At 35.6% G+C, this 17882-nt stretch overlaps 1 protein-coding gene across 8 annotated transcripts in view; it reads right to left on the reverse strand.

Annotated features, from left to right (window-relative positions):
* DGKB (diacylglycerol kinase beta) overlaps nucleotides 1-17882 on the reverse strand; it is a 320120-nt gene that overhangs the window by 136091 nt on the left and 166147 nt on the right. For all 8 annotated transcript variants that reach the window (XM_086468496.1, XM_086468493.1, XM_086468492.1 and 5 more), the window contains one exon: nucleotides 2846-2910. In XM_086468496.1, the coding sequence (XP_086324622.1) occupies nucleotides 2846-2910 (65 nt within the window). The remainder of the gene's footprint in view (nucleotides 1-2845; nucleotides 2911-17882) is intronic.

Genomic DNA, 17882 nt, shown 5'->3' on the forward strand with positions numbered 1-17882 from the left:
AATTTATGAAGAAATCGAAACAAACAGCTGCTTCATTGAAAAGAAACGTCACAAGGTAGCTGCAAAGTCATTTAAAGATTTAAGAAACAACAGATAATGTGGATTTTAAATTTATGAGTATTTACACATACTTAATCTTAGATTTTCCAAAGATCTAAATGTCTAAGTATCTCTAGGCAGTTTAGAAATCCACACCTTAATTCATTCCTTTGTATTTTTAACAACTCAGTAATTCCAAGTCTTTGTGTCCAAAATCTATGAACACTGCACAGTTTAAAAACGGGTCAGAGCTCCTAACAGACACTTACTTCCAAAGCAGTCTACAATGTTGGCTAGCAGTCACTAAAAAGTCCTTCCAAGCCTTGTGACATGCTCTCATTTTCAGAAGGTAAGCAAGTACAGAAGGATTCTGCTTTCACACACAAGAACAACGCGTGTGGAGTTTCCCTATTGGTATCCTCTATTTACACATGAAACTTGGGATCAGAGTGTCAAGGAACGCCCTTAGGAATTTGGGGATCATTATCAGGATTTAAAGCAAAAGATTCTCCAATCCCAAACTTAACCTAACTTGCTTCACTGAAACAACTACAACACCGTTGGGTTTCAAAAGATCTCTGCGCATGAGGCTCTTCAGAGAGGAAACATTTTACATGTTCATTTTCAGAGCAGAACCTCAGCGCAAGGACCTGCTTTACAAAACTGAATGATAGCTGTGGGAGCTCAAAACCTGGGAATATCAGGCAACAGAAGACGAACATAAAACCACAAAAGAATTAATTTGTTAAATCACGAGAGATATTCACATCGGAGTGTCGAATTTTCTTTTGAGGAATGCAGGATTTTCAAATCAGCAAGTGCTATTAACTACGGAGCCCACAATGAATGTGACTTGAGTTGGACTTGCAGACTAAATCATTTAGATTGCACAGAAAATTCCACACTCAGGTGATTAAGTCTTGTAGTTTAGCAGACATCTAAAAAAGGGTTTTATTTTCACACACTGCAGGAAAACACTGCTGCAACACATTATGGAGTGTTGCCACATGCAAATAACTGTTAGTGGAACAAACGATTCGTGAACTAACATCATTTGGAAAATTCTATTCAACAAAACCAGAAATATGCATATTTTCTCACTACACAAAAGGAAAAACATTTTAAAACATCAGTCTCTACTACAATACTTCACTCAAGTCTTTACATTCTTTTTTAGAAAGGCATAATCTTTCAAGGCTTTCAATACCCAAAGAATCATGGCTTTTTTCAAGTTCTTTCAATATCAGAGTACCAAAGCACGTAGGGACTGGAACTATATATTTTTGTAATTAATTTCCTTAAGATAATGTTAGAAACATCAGGTTCCTTAAAATATAGATGAATTTCAAGGTGAGTCTGCTAGCAGATGTTATTAATGGCATATGATTTATTGTGACATGAAATCTGATCTGAAACTCATGTTATTAGCTGAGCTTTTTATAAATTATAATTGCCAACTGCTGAAAATACGCAGAAAGACCACTGATAAACTAGCTTCATCCTCTGGGACTAGAATATCTGCATTTGCTAAATGTCCAGGATCTCTAGTCCTGCTGAATGAGTATAACACACTGGGATGTGCAGATCAGGCTTGAGTTCAGATCTCTCCATAGTATAATTCTTTCAGAATGAGAAGCAGTAGAAGTAAGAAGAGGTCATAGATAAATAAATGTTTACTGTGGAACTTAAAAAGAAACATATACTTGGGTTCATAGTATGTCATTGCATAGATGCTAAACAGATTGAGTATTTAAGAAAAAAAAAAAACATTTCTGACTGCTAAAAGTAAAATTTATGCTTTCAACATGAAAACAGTAAGAAGTTAGAGAATATTCAACCACATTCAAACATCACTCTGTATAGCTCTGAGAGGACAGCACAAACAGCATACTTTATCATCCTAAGGTCTATGAAGACTGGCATCTACACAAGGTCACCCCCATGGAAAACTAAAGAAAGTCTACAGGTAGGCTCACAATGACAAAACACTTGTGTTAATAATTATTTCTAGATATTCCCTGCTTATTCCCAACAACTTCATATCTTACTTTCCTCTCCCCATGAAACTTTAAATGCTAATTAAAGTTTCTGAAATGTTGCTTTTACCCATCACAACTTATGTGCTAAATTACCTAAATAAGAAGAGACAAACACGAGCGTTGCATTATGAATATTATCTACTCAACAAACCAGATATTGAAAGAAGGTGAATTTACAGTACATGTCGCAATACATTTTTAATCTCCAGAAAAGCTCTGAGATCACACTGCAAATTCAACAAGCAACACAAGGAACAGATGCAAAGTCTCATTCCTGACTTTTTTACATATCCAAAGTTGTTTCATGATAAAAGCATTTATGTGTAAAATGGCATTCACTTGCCCTTACTAAGAGTATATATGGAAACCCCCCTGTCAATGTACCAGTGTGCGTGTGGGAATGAAACATAAGGATCACCATCTGCAGCTGTCTAATAAGTGTTCCTCAGTGCCTAATGGCAAAGTGTCAATTCAGGGCTCCTCCGATACCACAACGCATCATCTTGTCCATGCTAGTCTTACAAGTCAAACATTCCGCATGCGAGAACAGTTTATTTATAATGCAATTCATTTCAGCTGAAATACGAGATATAAAACAGTTACACTACAAGCAGTCTGGGAGCATATACTTCATATAAAATGCACCAATTTCCTCTCTTTTATAAGAATCAATCCTTTAAAGGATGTGCAAAATTTAACCCTGCACAGAACCCACCTTAGTAACATGGGAAAAATCTTTTCAGATGCAAATATTTTTAGATTCTTACCTACTGTTGAACTTCTCTGGATGTTTTTCTCTCATGATATGGAATCTGTGGGCAATTGAAGCATCCTAACAGGAAAAAGAAAACCGTAAATCTATCGTGACAGGAAAATTGCAAAACACAAGACCAAAACTGTAAACAAGGCATATTGTTTGTAACGTGTTTTGTGAACTGTCATTTTCAACAAGAGCAATACTCTCATCACTTAGAAAGCTTACAGGTACACTGCTCCAAGAATGGGATAGACCTGAACTTAATAATTTCTTACAGCTGTTACAGTCTCCATCATTCCTTTGTACAAATGAGACTTGATAGTTACGTTTACTCAAAGTGTCTTCAACTGCTGTACAGCAAATATCATCCAGATTGGTGGAGGTTTACAATAAGAGCATTCATACAGATCTTTCTTGTAAGAATACTAAATAAAGTCTGCAAAAGCTATTCCTTTAGTAAAGATGAGGGATAGATTTGGCAGAGTGACTTTACATGCGTATAGCTTGATATTTGCATATGGCCATTCAAAAGTTTTCTCTAAAATTTGGCAGAAAATAAGAATAATTGCCAGAGATGTCCCGTTTGCTATAGGTCAGGGTGTGAAACCATGTGGGGGAACAAAAAAAATGGATTAATATATAAAAAAAAAAAAGAGATTTGTTAATTATATTAACTATCTTTTATCAAAATATTTTAAAATGTAGGAAATGATGCTAAACATACATTTAAATAGCGTGTATGTGAAATGAAATACCTGCAGGAAATACTTGTGTGTGTATAACATCTTAAAAATAATCAAACCACTGTGGTGGTGGGAGTTGCTGAAAATAGAATATTTGGAACTGATGTGCTAGAAGCAGTTTTCACAGCAATTTTATTTTTGCAGGTATGAAAATAATGTCTTCATCATTCCAGATTATGCAAGATTTCTTTTGCATACAAATAATCAAAAATTAACAAACTGGGAATTAAGAACATGAAAGGTTTTTTTCATCTTTTAATGTATGTATTAAACGAGGTGTGCAAGAGTGAAATCTTGCAGGACGCAGTAAACACAGAGAAATCCATTTGGATCATGTTTTTATAGTTACATCTTCCAGTGCTGCATATATAAGAATATAAATATAAGAGTTAGTTCAGTTAGTAGAAATTTAAACAAATTCCAGTTTCCATGTAAATAGAGTTTAACAAAAAACTACAAATAAAACTATCAGTATAATCGACTATCATGTATATGAAACAATAAGTTATTTACCAACTTAAAGGTTATGGAAATATAAAACCTAAGAATTTCAGAGAAGTATTACATTCAGTATGAAGTCTGCAACATTTTAAAGGATTTTCAAACAATGAGAATTAGCATTTGAGGAAAACCCATAAACACTTAACTTTTATATTATTGCTGATTCCAAATATAATGCAACCATTTTTTTAAAAAATCATTTTTATTTAAAACAATCTACATTAATATAAAGCTTAAACAAGCAAGCAAGTATATAGTGCAGATATATAGGTACCCACTAACATCAAACATGGCTGCAACACCTTATGTCTAAAATAGTTTACTATAATCCTCAGCAGGGCATGCTCTGGAGAACAGACTGGTCCAAACTTTGAGGTTTGGTTTACTAACTCCTGGGTACTTTGAAAAAACAAATGTATGAACTTTAATACCATGTCAAAGATAAAATTGTTCGGATAGATTGATAACGTTTCAATAAACTTTTAAGATCACGAACAAAAAAAAAAAAAAAAAAAGTCATAATATTTTACACACACTCTACCTACACATGGATGTAGCATAGTATAGAATTCTTAGGCAAAACTTGTGATCACGGATGAAATAAAACCAGTTATTGGCATCACTAAATGTACTGACCCCATTGAAATGTTCACTTTTCTTCATGATCTTGTTACGTACTTTCTAAAGATGTATGTAGTTTGTTGCTTTATGCACATGACACCATTATTTGTTCATTTTTCTGTTATCTTTCAGAATGGAATTGTCATTTAACCTTTTACTGTTCTACATGGAAATGACAGCAAAAATCCCTAGTGAATGGACTGGTGTTAGTCATAAAATGCCTTATTGTTCTGTCCTGTCATCCGAACTGTCATCTGAAACTTTCAGTGCTGTATTCTCAAACTGCACTCGTCATTACTTTAAATTTGTTTGTATGTGCAATCCTATAAGGCAAATATCCACCAGTATCCAGGTGATCCCACAGTTCTTGGAGACGGATGAAATAAAGCTGACAGTAAACCCTGAGACATCGCATTTCTAAACAAAGCCTGCCAGCTGAACTAAAATAATAACTCTGTTAACTTTAGAAAGACCCATCATTCATTCTTTATCCCACATGAGATGTGCCAACATTAGAAAAGTATATTTGTTAGCCAGTTCTATATGAAAATGAAATAAAAGGACTACTGTTGTAGTTAACTGTTAATTTTCTACACAGTGCAGCAAAAGACAGACCCAAGACAAAATGAATAAAAGAGTAGTAGCATATTTGACAGAAACTAGGAAACACTAATCAAGGACCTACTGTCTAATGAATGAAATGAAAAGGCTAATGTGCTTACTCATGCATAGCAAATGCAAGGCACAAACAAGCTAGGGATCAATGCCCACTGCAGATGGCAAACAGGCAGTTGTTTCCATGCAAGGTTGATTTGATCAAAATTTTCCCCTGCCTGAACATTTTCTAACTCCAAAACGGATCAACTAACTTAATGAGCTGAGAGACAAAAAAAGAAATACACAAAGCTAATTGTGACGGGCACAACACGAGACAGGCACATGTCAGACCAATTTCATAAAAACATTCTTGAAAGGCCATTTTTATTAATGGAGACCGTAAACCAGACTAGTAACTACACACAGATCAGCTCAAAAGTAGGGGAGCTGCTAAGGCTTTCTAGTCTGTACTGGCCAACTGCTCTTTTGAGCCCTTAACTGAATCCAACGTACAAGGTCCTTAGATTCCCTACCACAGGGACCTCTTCCCAACCAGAACTCCATGCTACGGGAAAATCCGAAACCTGGTTGCACGTAAAAGAATAAATAAGTAAAATAATCCTTTGCTTTAAGGGGGAAAAAAAAAAGGGTGAGAAAAAAAGAAAAACCTACACTGAGTTTTCTGTCTTATAAATGCCTATAATAATTTATTTGTTAAAATAGTAGCATCTAATATAAGTAAAAGAAAAAAAATCGGAAGAATTGAACTTGAGAGCGGGTAGGAATGCAAGAGCTGCAAGAATTAGCAGATGCTATCCCTGAATCCTGAGGGACAACCACAAAAAGTTCCGTATTTCTGGATGAGGAGAGCAGAGGGACCTTCACTGTGAGCTTTTTCAGCTACATCTGAAATAGGATTCGTTGTAGCAGACTTCATTCAGCCATTTCAAAAAGAGGCATCTAGTCCAACCTCTTCAGAGCATACAACTGTTGTCGGACCTATGGAGAATTAACTTTGCTTTTGTGTCACAAACTGTATTCAAATCACCTAATTAACTACACTGAGAAACAGAGCAATATCCACACGCATGGAAAGTCGAATATCGTCGGCATATTGTCACCTTAATATGCTCACCTTTCCTGGTACCCGATATTGTGGATGGTGAGCACAATATAAGAAATTATTTTTGTATTTGAAAATAAAACTGAGGTAAAAAAGAAAACCCAGCAGTCAGTAAAGCAAACCCACATACTTTATTACACTACCTGGCAAGGTAACAAGCGAACAGGTTTTTTTAGAAAGCTCATTTGACAGTCAGATACTAGTCTATAATTGATATCACCTCTGGCCATTATTTATTAATTTTTATTAAGAAATTGATATGCATGCTAGCCTGGAATACAATTTTCCAGCAGTAATATACCTGAATCTAATTACTCTCTGTTTTTAAAAGTAGCACACCATAAGTACACAGAAACATGCCCAAAATTTGCAAGAGCTTTATTATTAGTAATAATCTGAGGAGACACAATGCTGTCGGGCCTGTTGCAAGGTGAAAGGAGGAGGAATATGAAACCAACACCTTTCACTACATCCATGCTTCAGTCACAAAGCTAATTTTATACCAAGTATTTTTCACCAAAGCATCCAAGAACGGAGATTTTTTTCAGGAACACTTTTGCACCAAAATCAATGCTGGTGCACAAAGTAACGCTGCAGACGCAGCATTTAAAGCAGAACTAAGTAACTAATTAGACAATTTAGTGTTTCTGAGAATATCATATGAGTATTTGAGTTGTTGCTACTATTCTAAAATCTGTTTTAATATATACAATATTTTTAGTCACCTGTATGTCATATGCAATATAAGACAATAGCCTCGATGATGATAATTTCTTTGAACTTCCATTTCATAATGTCAATCTAATGTGAAAAAACCCTACCAAACCTTGTTCTCTTTTGTATGCCTCTAGTTTAGATGGTTTCCACTCACTGCTGCAGTTTTGTAAGTTGAGATGAAGGAATGGGTGTTTGAGGGACACAAAATGCAGTTTAAATTCTACAAAATTGTAAACAGACTCTTAAAAAATGTACACCTCTACCTCCCAAACATTCAGTCTGTGTTGTGTGACGAACACGTGACGCATACACACATATATACACCCTTAACTTGAACCCGTTCAGACTTCTGAAGTAGCTGGACTATCCTTCTTGTATCTCACTCTGGTTTGTCTTAAATCCTGACAGTGAAGATAAGATAGAGAACAGACAGAGCATATCTGAATCGACTCCTAGGAAATGGAAAAAATATTTTAATTGAACTAGGACATTTCTCAAAGTGACCTGCCAAGAAGAAAAGAAGCTTAAGTTGCTACACCTCTGTAATACCTTATGATTGACTTACACACATATATATTCATCTTTTTAATGGGTATTAGCATTACCGGAAAGCAATCTGAAGCAGTCTTTTCAGAGGAGTAACCTTATACATTGTGAATAACCTTATAGAAAGATTAATGCATTTAATATATGTCTATCTATAAGCTTGCTGTGATTAAAATTTCCATTAAATAATAATTTTTATGCTGGTGAACAAACAAATGACCAACGTGCATCTTCTTCGGATATAAATGGTCTGATTACTTTTTTCTAAGATGCTTCTTTAATTAAGGCTTAATGGATCCACAAGGCTAGGAAGCTTAAGGGATAATTCAGCAACCTGTAATCTTTGGATCAGAGTGCAAATCTAACCTGAACAACCAGTTAGCTCACATCAGTCATTAATGGGGAATGGTACAGATGTACAAAAAATATCATTGAAAATAGTTTAATAAATTTTATTGTAGTGGATTAAGACTAAAAATTATTTTCTAGACAAACAATCATCCTGCACTGCACTTTCTGCACATACACACAAAGCACAAAACCCATAGATACATCCTTTGTTTCAATATTAATTTTGCACCCCATAATAATCAGCGGTCTCAGATAAGCAAATAATATGGCTAGCACTGAACCACTCAATGACCAAGTCTAGAAAAAGGTACTCAAGAAGCTTGAGGTGTTGCCTTGAATACGCAATGACAGGTTGATTCAAACGACTCCCAGGTATTTTTGATTAAATCACACGAATTAACCTGAGAGACCCAGCAAGAGATCTTCCAAAAAAAATTTCATTAATACATTAGCTTTTGGTGAAACACTAGTTACTACAGTTGCCTTAGTTTCTACTGTTATTTTGAGCCAGTATATCTGGGAAAGGTGACAGCTTGAGAAGGTCAGAGCAAGAAGACATTTCAAACTTTTTGATACAGCTTTACTAAAAGATAATGATAATTCACTTTTTTAAGAAAAAAATCTGATAAACTGATGTTCCTGGTTTTCCAAGAAAAACACAGAAACTGTCAAGATAATGTTATTCATTTTGTCAGTGATATTCTTGACAGCCAGACCTCTGATTGTCATGTTTAAATACATTTCAGCTGTACATGTATTACCAAGTCAAGTGACAGTTCATATTTTAAATACTCATTTAAATAGGTAATATCTCTAAACCCAGGATGAAACATCAGTAAGCACAGTATTTATAAATGATAGGCAAAAGACCAGAGGATGGTATATCTGGAAATGGTAACGAAATATTTGTAACAGGCCTTCAAATGTAAGCATATTTGCTTTCTCTTTTCATTTGAAGTCAGATCTCTGTTGAGTTTCTGACACTATACATACATATTTTGGTACTAGAAATGTTTCACGCGGACAGAAAGTAGAATCCGTTTTGCAGGAAAAAATGTGTTTGTGAAAAAACCACCACCCCACCCCTACGTTTTGCCTACGTATAACTCTATAACATGTGGACACGTACACAAATTGACCCATCAGAATTTACTATCGATCAGTTCACACAGGGTGACCACTTGTCCCGGTTGTGTAGGGACCAGCCCAGGGTCTAGTCCTGTAAGACAAGCCTTTGTACCAGTATTTCAAGGACTTTGAGAAACTATTTTGATTTTAGAAACTGATATTAATTTCTATGTATCTATATTTTAAAGTCACTAATCAAATTCAAGAGCCGTCAAAGAAGACTGGGAGATAAGGCAGCTACGTTATTATCAGAGTAGATGACTAAAAATGTGCCCCATGACTCAATACAATGCAGAGGACATGTACCCTGTAAGGTAAGTCTGCTGGAGATACACTGTGTTACTGAGCTCATCTTCCTTTCTTTATACTTGGTCACCCTAAATTTACTGTAACTAGAGAAGGGTTCTTCCAGATCCATGCTGAGTGTTTATGTGGTCACTAAAAAGAGAAGGAGAAAAGTGATCACATGGCAATTAGCCAACATAGCCATATAGACAGTGTATTAAATATTTTGTATATTAAAAAGATCTCTGTGGTAAACCTTTAGTAGCATTTCTGATACCTGCTGATGGAGAACTATGTTGAAATTGTCCCAAATTATTCTGCACAGTGATTTTGAGAGTAACACAATCAAGGACAGTGCTCAGATTGAAAGTCAATCTAAGCAATGAAACACAATGCAACTGGCTGTTGCTTTAGCTGTTCTTCAGACACACACCGCAATGGCTCACAGACATCTTCAGTAAAAAGTACACAAACAAAATTTACATTAACATCCTGTCTAGCTTGAAATGAATGTCTCAACTTTCATGCCCAGCACTTTTGTAGTTCTGTGGAGAGAAAAGTGAGTAATTCTGCCCCAAAAATCAATTACTAAGCATTTTTTGGTGAAATACTAAGTATTGCCCCCACAGTAAAAACTCAGTATAAAGGAAAAGACATATTTGGGATAAGGTATAATTGTGCACTGTCTCAAAAAATTAAACTCAATTTATTTACAGTTTTCAAACACTGTCCTAAAAAAAGACCCAAAACACCTAAACAAAAAAAACAAATCCCTTTGGATTTGGTTCATTTGGGGCTTTGATTAAGTCGGCATTGCAGTAGTATTCCCAGGGGATAAATGTAGGCCCTTAATTTAGGTGCCTAAACTGGCAGGATGATCCCTCTATCTTCCCAGGATGCTCAACAGTAAGAACAAAGCTCTTTGGAAAGGTTCTTCCAAAAGGCACGTAGATAAGTTTCTGTGCTGAATCGTCATTTGGAAATCTTTTGTTATGAATCATACAAGAAGCCGAGTGCATCTATCTGCTTAACTTTATGAAGCTATGCCTGAAATGCAACACTTGGAGCAGCCCTCTGAAATCTTCACTCGGGTTCAAGCCAAATCTTCTATCACCACCCATTTCATATGCTCATTTGCTTGATAGGGATCAAATAATGAATGTTCACCTGTCTTCTCCTTAGCAACTTCCCATTACTTGTTAGTCAAAGCCTTGGCAACAGAGCCTTATAATTTTAATACATATTTATGCTATTCATTTGTTTCCATCGCAGATATTTATTTTTATTGATTTACATCCTGAAAGAATATTTTTCTCTCAATTGAAAATGGTCACTGTTTTCCTCATTCATTAGGTTTTCAATTTGAAATGCAAATTTTTGCATTAGAATTATTTATTATCTTCTCTATTGGACAAACAAGTATTAATTTATAAAAAACCCAACATACTCACAAATTAGGGCTAGAAGTTAAGATTCTTCAGCCAAGATGTTCTCTCTCTCTCTCTCCATTGATTCATGACAAACTTTTCAAGATCCTCTCCCTCACATCTTTTATATAGCCTCTTTGCACTTTCTTACAGGCCTAAAAGCAACTTTTTTGACTTTTGCTCAATATCTGCATTTGTTCTTGCGTTGCATCGATCAAAATATTTTCTGAATCCTCCTACTTTCTTGGTTTTGTCTTCACCTGTGTTATCCCCAACTAAGCAGACACACAGATTTTCTTTATCTCCTCCTAAATCAGACTTTCAATTTAAAGTGTTTTTCATTTGTGTCAAGCTTCTTCCTTGGCAAGATTTCAGGATTCCCCTGTTCACATTTTCTAATTTCATTATCATTGACATTTGTCACCTTCACCATCTTCTCCATTTGACTTGTGGTAAACGAGCCCAACTTCTGGGTTTTTCTGTCTTACACTGTGTCCTAAAAAAAAAGATTATCAACTTGTACGGTCCATGTTATTTGATAAGCAGCTCTTTACCACTAACACCAACTTTCTCTCTTTCAGGAATTTCTCCCAGAACTTTCCTCTCTGACATCATTTTCCAGGATCAGTGTCAGTGCCCTTTTCTTCTAGTCCACCTCCCACTTTCTCCCTAAGCTGATAAATTCATGACTTGTCTGCTTTTCAGGAGGAAAGCCCCTGCCCACACCACTGGACTGCATATTCCAAGCGAGTACCTCCAGTGATGAAGTGATGAATTCAGAGAGTCTGTGGATAACTAAGATATTTGCTCACTGTATTCAGCATAAGAGTTATGCCTAAAAAGCACATCTTCCTCAGACTTATTCTTTCTACCATCTCCAAATCTACCTAAGTCAAAAGGCTAGACATTCAGATGTGAGATTCACCTATCAATGATAGGCCTAGAGGCCTTTGTTTTTATCAGGGATTTCACTTCTCCCCCTGAAAATACTGTTCAATCGATACTGCTTGTATGATTACTATATTAATTTCCCCTCTTTGCTTTGCTGTTTAGTTTATTCGTCATATATTTGTCTTCTGTAGCCTGCTATTTAAACACTCGTTGCAAAATATCCGGAATGGCAGAACGAGCTCTGTTTTCTCTCTCTCATTAGGCTCAAATGCTGTTGGTCCAGAAGCACAGTCAACTCAAGTATAGTCTTTACTTTTCTGAGTTATGGCTCTACACAGTTTTATGCTGCCAATCTTTCATGCAGTCTTGTTCTTACCTAAACCATAAACTTCTTGTTAAGTGAGCAGCTGTAGAATACTCCAATATGGAAAGAAAACCAAGTCCCCACTGCCAAATGCCTGATGTAACTTCTAAATGACTGCGTATCAAGTCCACGGAATTGCCATGTACTGAGAGCAAACTCTTTTGCCCACAGTTTGACCAGGTGATTGTTGGAAGGATTTTTTTGTCCTCTGGCCTTCAGTTCTTGCCATCATTTGGCGGTACGCCTTGGCTTCCAGTCCTGGCAAAGTGCATAACTTTGAAACCCACACAGGTTTCTAAGGAGGTTCCTTCAAGCTTCCTTCCTCCTTTCTCCTCTACTGATCTAGGCCACATCCTTGTACCAGGAAGAACTTGGGATCCAGTTCAGACCTTAAGGGTCCTGTCAAAGTATGACATAGATGTGGGAAGGCAATGACAGCAACTGCAGAACATGCTTGCAGGCCCTGGGTAACACTGCCTTGGTGGGGGAAGAATGAGAGGTATCCTACTCAGGCGTTTAACCACATGAAATACTTGTACAGACTTTGAAGGCTTCCAAGTTTGGAAGAAGTAGCAGAAGAGTCTAAGGGAAGTACCTACACATGGCCCGGTTCTCCCTAGCACTCCCAGCTAATGCAAGAGAGCCAGATTGCCTTACAGCAGTGAGATTACAGGGAAAATGGCAGAAGAGTTTTGTATCAAACTGAGCCAAACCTATTGAACAGGTACTTTCAAAATAACTGAAAAGCCTCCCAGAATTATGAGCTAGATTCACATGAGTTACCTATGCCAAGCCTACCCCCACCAGAGTGGTTGCTCTGAGTATCTGTAGGGGTACTGCAGAAATAGCATGAAATTAAACTGTTCATCAAAGTACTAGACTGAACAGATTAGACCCTAGCACATCATTTTGATCAGACCCTAGTTTTACTGCTACTGTTACTCAAATCTGTAACTTTAAAGGTGAACGTGTACTAGTCTTCATACACAGTGTAAGCAGTCAAACTCCTTCCTGGAGTGCAAAACCCAATCACATACTACATGGCATTGATCAATATTTCTATGAAAAATTTGGGTTAATAATCTCTGAAATACGCCTGCTATCACAAAAACCTTAATATAATTAGTTCATATAAACAATGTTTGATATCAATCGCTCTCAAGTTACATAAAGGCTCTGCAGTAATGCCTATCTGAAATACAAACGACAGAAAAATGGAACTAGATGTCATCTTACTGAGCATTTAGGGGCTGAAAAAGATATTCTGTACAAATAATAAGATCCCGTATTCTAAAAAAACCCTATAAAACACGCTACAGCTTATAGAATGAAAAGCCTTTTCTGAACATAAGTATCCAAATGTATGAAAGAGTGTTAAAATATGTCCAAATATGAACACATGTTTATGGTAGATGTAGGCAAATTTTACAAAATTGATTCACATATATTTTCCTCCGGAAACGGACCAAGTTTTCTCTTACAGCTGCTTTGAATAAACAATTTAGATATGTAAAATATTTTACAGAAATGATCTACTCAGCATACAGCACACAGAGGCTGTGCAGCACCTATTTTTGTAGCCTCTGGACATTAAAAGGCTTTGAGGTTAAATATACTTATTTATTCCACAGAGGGGTTCTATTATGTGGTATAAAGCGACTAAGTCACAGATCATTATCAGAATGTTGATACTTAGGGACAACAATTGTTCTTTATTGTACTGAAGTCACTAAGAATTAAGAACTGTAAACATTCTTTAAAAAAAACTTGACTTGCAGTTAGAACTGCCTTCAGCTGAAAAGACAAAAAAAACACCCAGCTACTTAGAAACTACCAATTCTATATTTCCCTAGTGGTTTATACAATACCGTTTCACTATTAAGCAATCTCACAGCAAAATAAAAAAACCTATGGTTTTTGATGTGGTCAAAAACCCTGGAAACTGCACTAAAGCCCTTTGTTATGATTTCATACACAGAGAATTTTGAACTGAAGAAATAAAAATGTCCAAATTGCTTTAGAAGTGCTGCATTGATCCTTCAGAGAGAGCTAAAGAAATGATTTTGTTTCCTTTCACATGCCATAGATCCAAGTTTGCAGAAGACTAGTGAAAACATCTAAAGAAGTGCATGATGAGAGGAACTGAGAAATTCCTTACATTTTCTAGCGAAAAAAAAAAGCCTCCTCCCAAGTGTGCACTTGCATAAGGCTTTTTGCCTAACCATCTGGACAGGCTCAGTGCGTCATGGTTGTTTAGCAACTTACGGTTTTCATGGTAGCTTTGAATATATTATACCAGTATCCTATTCTCAGCCTCAAATTGTTTGGGAGGATTCTATATCTGCATAAAAACTCCTTGCATAAGTCCCATTTACTCAGGATTTCCAACACAGATGAGGTTTTCCAGAAGGCTGTTGTTTACATTAAATACTGGGGTACAACTCCCCAGATTAATTATCTAGTTTACAAAGTTACTCCCCAAACGATCAAACTAAGGGTGCATCAAGCTGTAGTTCAGAGGCAGGAACAAGCAGAGTGAGAAAATAAATTCCTCAGTTTCTTTCTTCTCTGAAGCCTGTATCCCTTAAAATAATGCTCTTAGTTTGAAATGAGCCATGGAATATGGAATCACATATACGCAAGAGCGGTATTATAAGTATGCAGAAATGGCACCCTATACTTTTATTTGCACGTATATCACTGTTTTAACACATGACTGGAGAGCTTTGTCGTTTTGAAAATCTGCTGATATGGTGATTTCTGCTCCTGCAGATCAATTCAGGAGACAACCAAAGCACATGGTCAAAGTCAGGCCCATAAAATTTCATTGCAAACAACTCGAGTGGGCAAGTTTCTCTGAAGTCCAGGACAGATAGCTACGTTCTAAATGTGTTTTACAGATGGAGAACCACACTAGGTTTTTGTATCAATAACACAATTTGCTTCGTAAGACAGAAGTTCTAAATAAATCTTTAGTGTAAATGAAAGCACAGTCAGATCACCCTTCAGCTTTTCACCTTACAATCCAACAACGCAGGAGGCCAAAAGCTGTTGCTAGATTTTTATAAATTTGCAAATCAAAAAGCACCTGTTTGTAAAGTGCTGCTTTACTCAGCTATTCAAATAATGTAATCAATACTAAATGACAAGCTAGTATTCCCAAATTTGCTGCACAGTAAGCAGACACTTGTCTTGCCAATGTTTGTAATAAGTAATCCTTCTAATTATAGCTAAGACAAATGTAGTTAATATTACCTTTTACTCAAGCATAAATATCACATCCATATGACATCAGAGGTTATCTAGAAGTAATAATGTTTTCATGGTTATAACTATTTTATATAATACTAGCATCACTAAGGGCAATGTAAATCAGTTAACTCTTACTTCTACTAGAGTTTTAGTTTTGCTAATGAACAATCAAAACCTACAAAAACATGCAATTTAAAGGTCAGTGCAAATAAAACATTTCCAAACTTTTGGAAAAGCCCAAAACCAGAATTTAATCTTGCTTTACTTACAGTTATGTACATTGTATTCAAAGCCATTTCCTATCCAGATGCATGAAATACACTACGGAGACACTCCTCTAAGGACAACGTAGAATATTACAGACATTTCTTCCTGACAAAATGAAAGTTGCAGTTCAAGCTGCCATGACTTTCCAAATAAATGAATCCATGTCAACATTCCCCAAAGGGGCATTTCACAACAGCCTTCATTTAAGCATTATCTGTGATGAAAACACTGTTTCTGGAATACGAAGGATTTTTTGCCCTTAGTTTTCTTTCAGTAGAAGTACTTACACTGTTAGAAATTACTAAAGTATCATCTACAGCAATTTCAGTGTTATTGCATAAATTGTAAATTATGCTTTCTGAATTATAGATGGAATTTTTAAAAGGCTTCCATTTTTATAGTCTTTGGAAAGGACAATGAAATCTATAAAAAAACCAAGATTACAATTTCAGCATTTAAAGTCTACACAAAGTAATTCAAACAAATGTTATGACATTTAAGATAATGAAACCCTTCATTTATGCCAATGTGTCCTACTTCACATATAAGGAGTCAGAACAGATGTCCAAATACTGTAACGCCAGAAGAAAGTTAGGGCATATCTTGATTAATACTCTCAGAGCAGTCCATGGTGTCTCTTTAAAACTGGCATGCGTTACTGCAAAACATCTATTCAAAATCCATTCTAGGAAACACAGCTAGACAAAGTGTTCCCAAGACAAAAGGAAAACAATAAAGCTCTGTATAACCCTTTTAGCAATGTAAGCTGCATATTATCGACAGACCATTCATTGCAATCAACAAATGATTAATTGCAAATTTGTTGCTAAATTGACCACGAAAAAGACAAGCTTCAGGGTACTGTTAAAGAGGAAAAACTTACGTTAAAAATGATTGGAGACTTTTTGTAGTGAATTAATTCTAATCGATACTCTTGTTGACTACACAGTGGAATAATGACTTCCTTAAATAGCGTATGTACCCATTATTGTAGCCATTCAAATTAATATTTAACCTAATGCCTTGCTTTTTTTCCTCCTTTTGAAACAACAATTTCTAGTTTCACCTTTAAGAACTACAGTCTACTATCAACTGCAACGTAAACCAGATTTTTGCAATGTCTAATATCAATCATCTCAGGAGGCATAATATGCAAGTAACAACAATTTCTAATACAAAAGCAACAATGTTTATTTAGACTATTTACATGAAAGTCTTCTTTTTAATTACCCTTCACTTGGATGAACTATTGGATGCCTTTAAGCACATCTACCTTACAAACATCTGACAACTACGCAATCATTCAGTTTTGTGCAAAGGTGTGATTTCAGATTTTTCTAGCTGTGCCATTTTCCTCCTATTCTAGAAGCAGTCATATAACTAGAAGTTCTTAATCATAAAGATAATTTAATTCCTGTAAGGGTCAAAGGTACTACTACAAAACACATAGCATTAGTGTTTAGGGTTTTTTTTTTTGTCATATCAGTGTTATCTTGAAAAGTGTTCTGCTTGAGTTTGACTAAGAGTCTGTTTCTCAAATTTTTGTTCAAGAAAAAATTTCCCACTAATTTACAAATACTGCTGTTGACAAAGAAATCATCTAATGATTTAAATATATTCACAACTAAGGCCCAACTTACAATTTTGACTATGAATAGACTGATGCATGTGTTTACAAGTCTCTCATTAATGAAAACTTTTTAGGAAGCAAGTTTCTTATAAATGTAGGCTGAACTGCAGAGCTGAACCATTTTTATTCTTTTATATTTTTTCATTGTAATATTACAGAAACATTTTATTAAGAGAATCTATTGGATAGCTTATACTATGGCTTGTGGGTTGGATTTTTTTGCAGGGAGGAAGAATTGTTTTTTCCAGGCACTAGAAATCTTTTTTTTTCCTACTTCACAACTACTCCTGCAATGAATATTAAAGAAAAAAAAAATAAAAATCTATAACAAAGAAACAAATTTGAAAAGATTCAAGTTTCTCTGGCTCCAAGGCAAATGATAAATTTATCCTAAAAGCACAGACAAGCTAAGGACACAGCTCAGAGCTGAAAGTCAAGCTGTTGGCAAACTGACACAGTTTTTAAATGTCTATGCAGGACAAATTTTGTCCTCGTTAAGATTTCTGTTTTAAAGGTCTCTGAAATACTGTTTTCTTTGAGGAACTTTGATTACACAAAGAATTCACAATCCCTAGCTTTCAGATGCTTAGCCCAAGAGTAGAAC

This window comes from Leptosomus discolor, chromosome 7, assembly GCF_034619465.1.
Source record: "Leptosomus discolor isolate bLepDis1 chromosome 7, bLepDis1.hap2, whole genome shotgun sequence".
Lineage (NCBI taxonomy): Eukaryota > Metazoa > Chordata > Aves > Leptosomiformes > Leptosomidae > Leptosomus > Leptosomus discolor.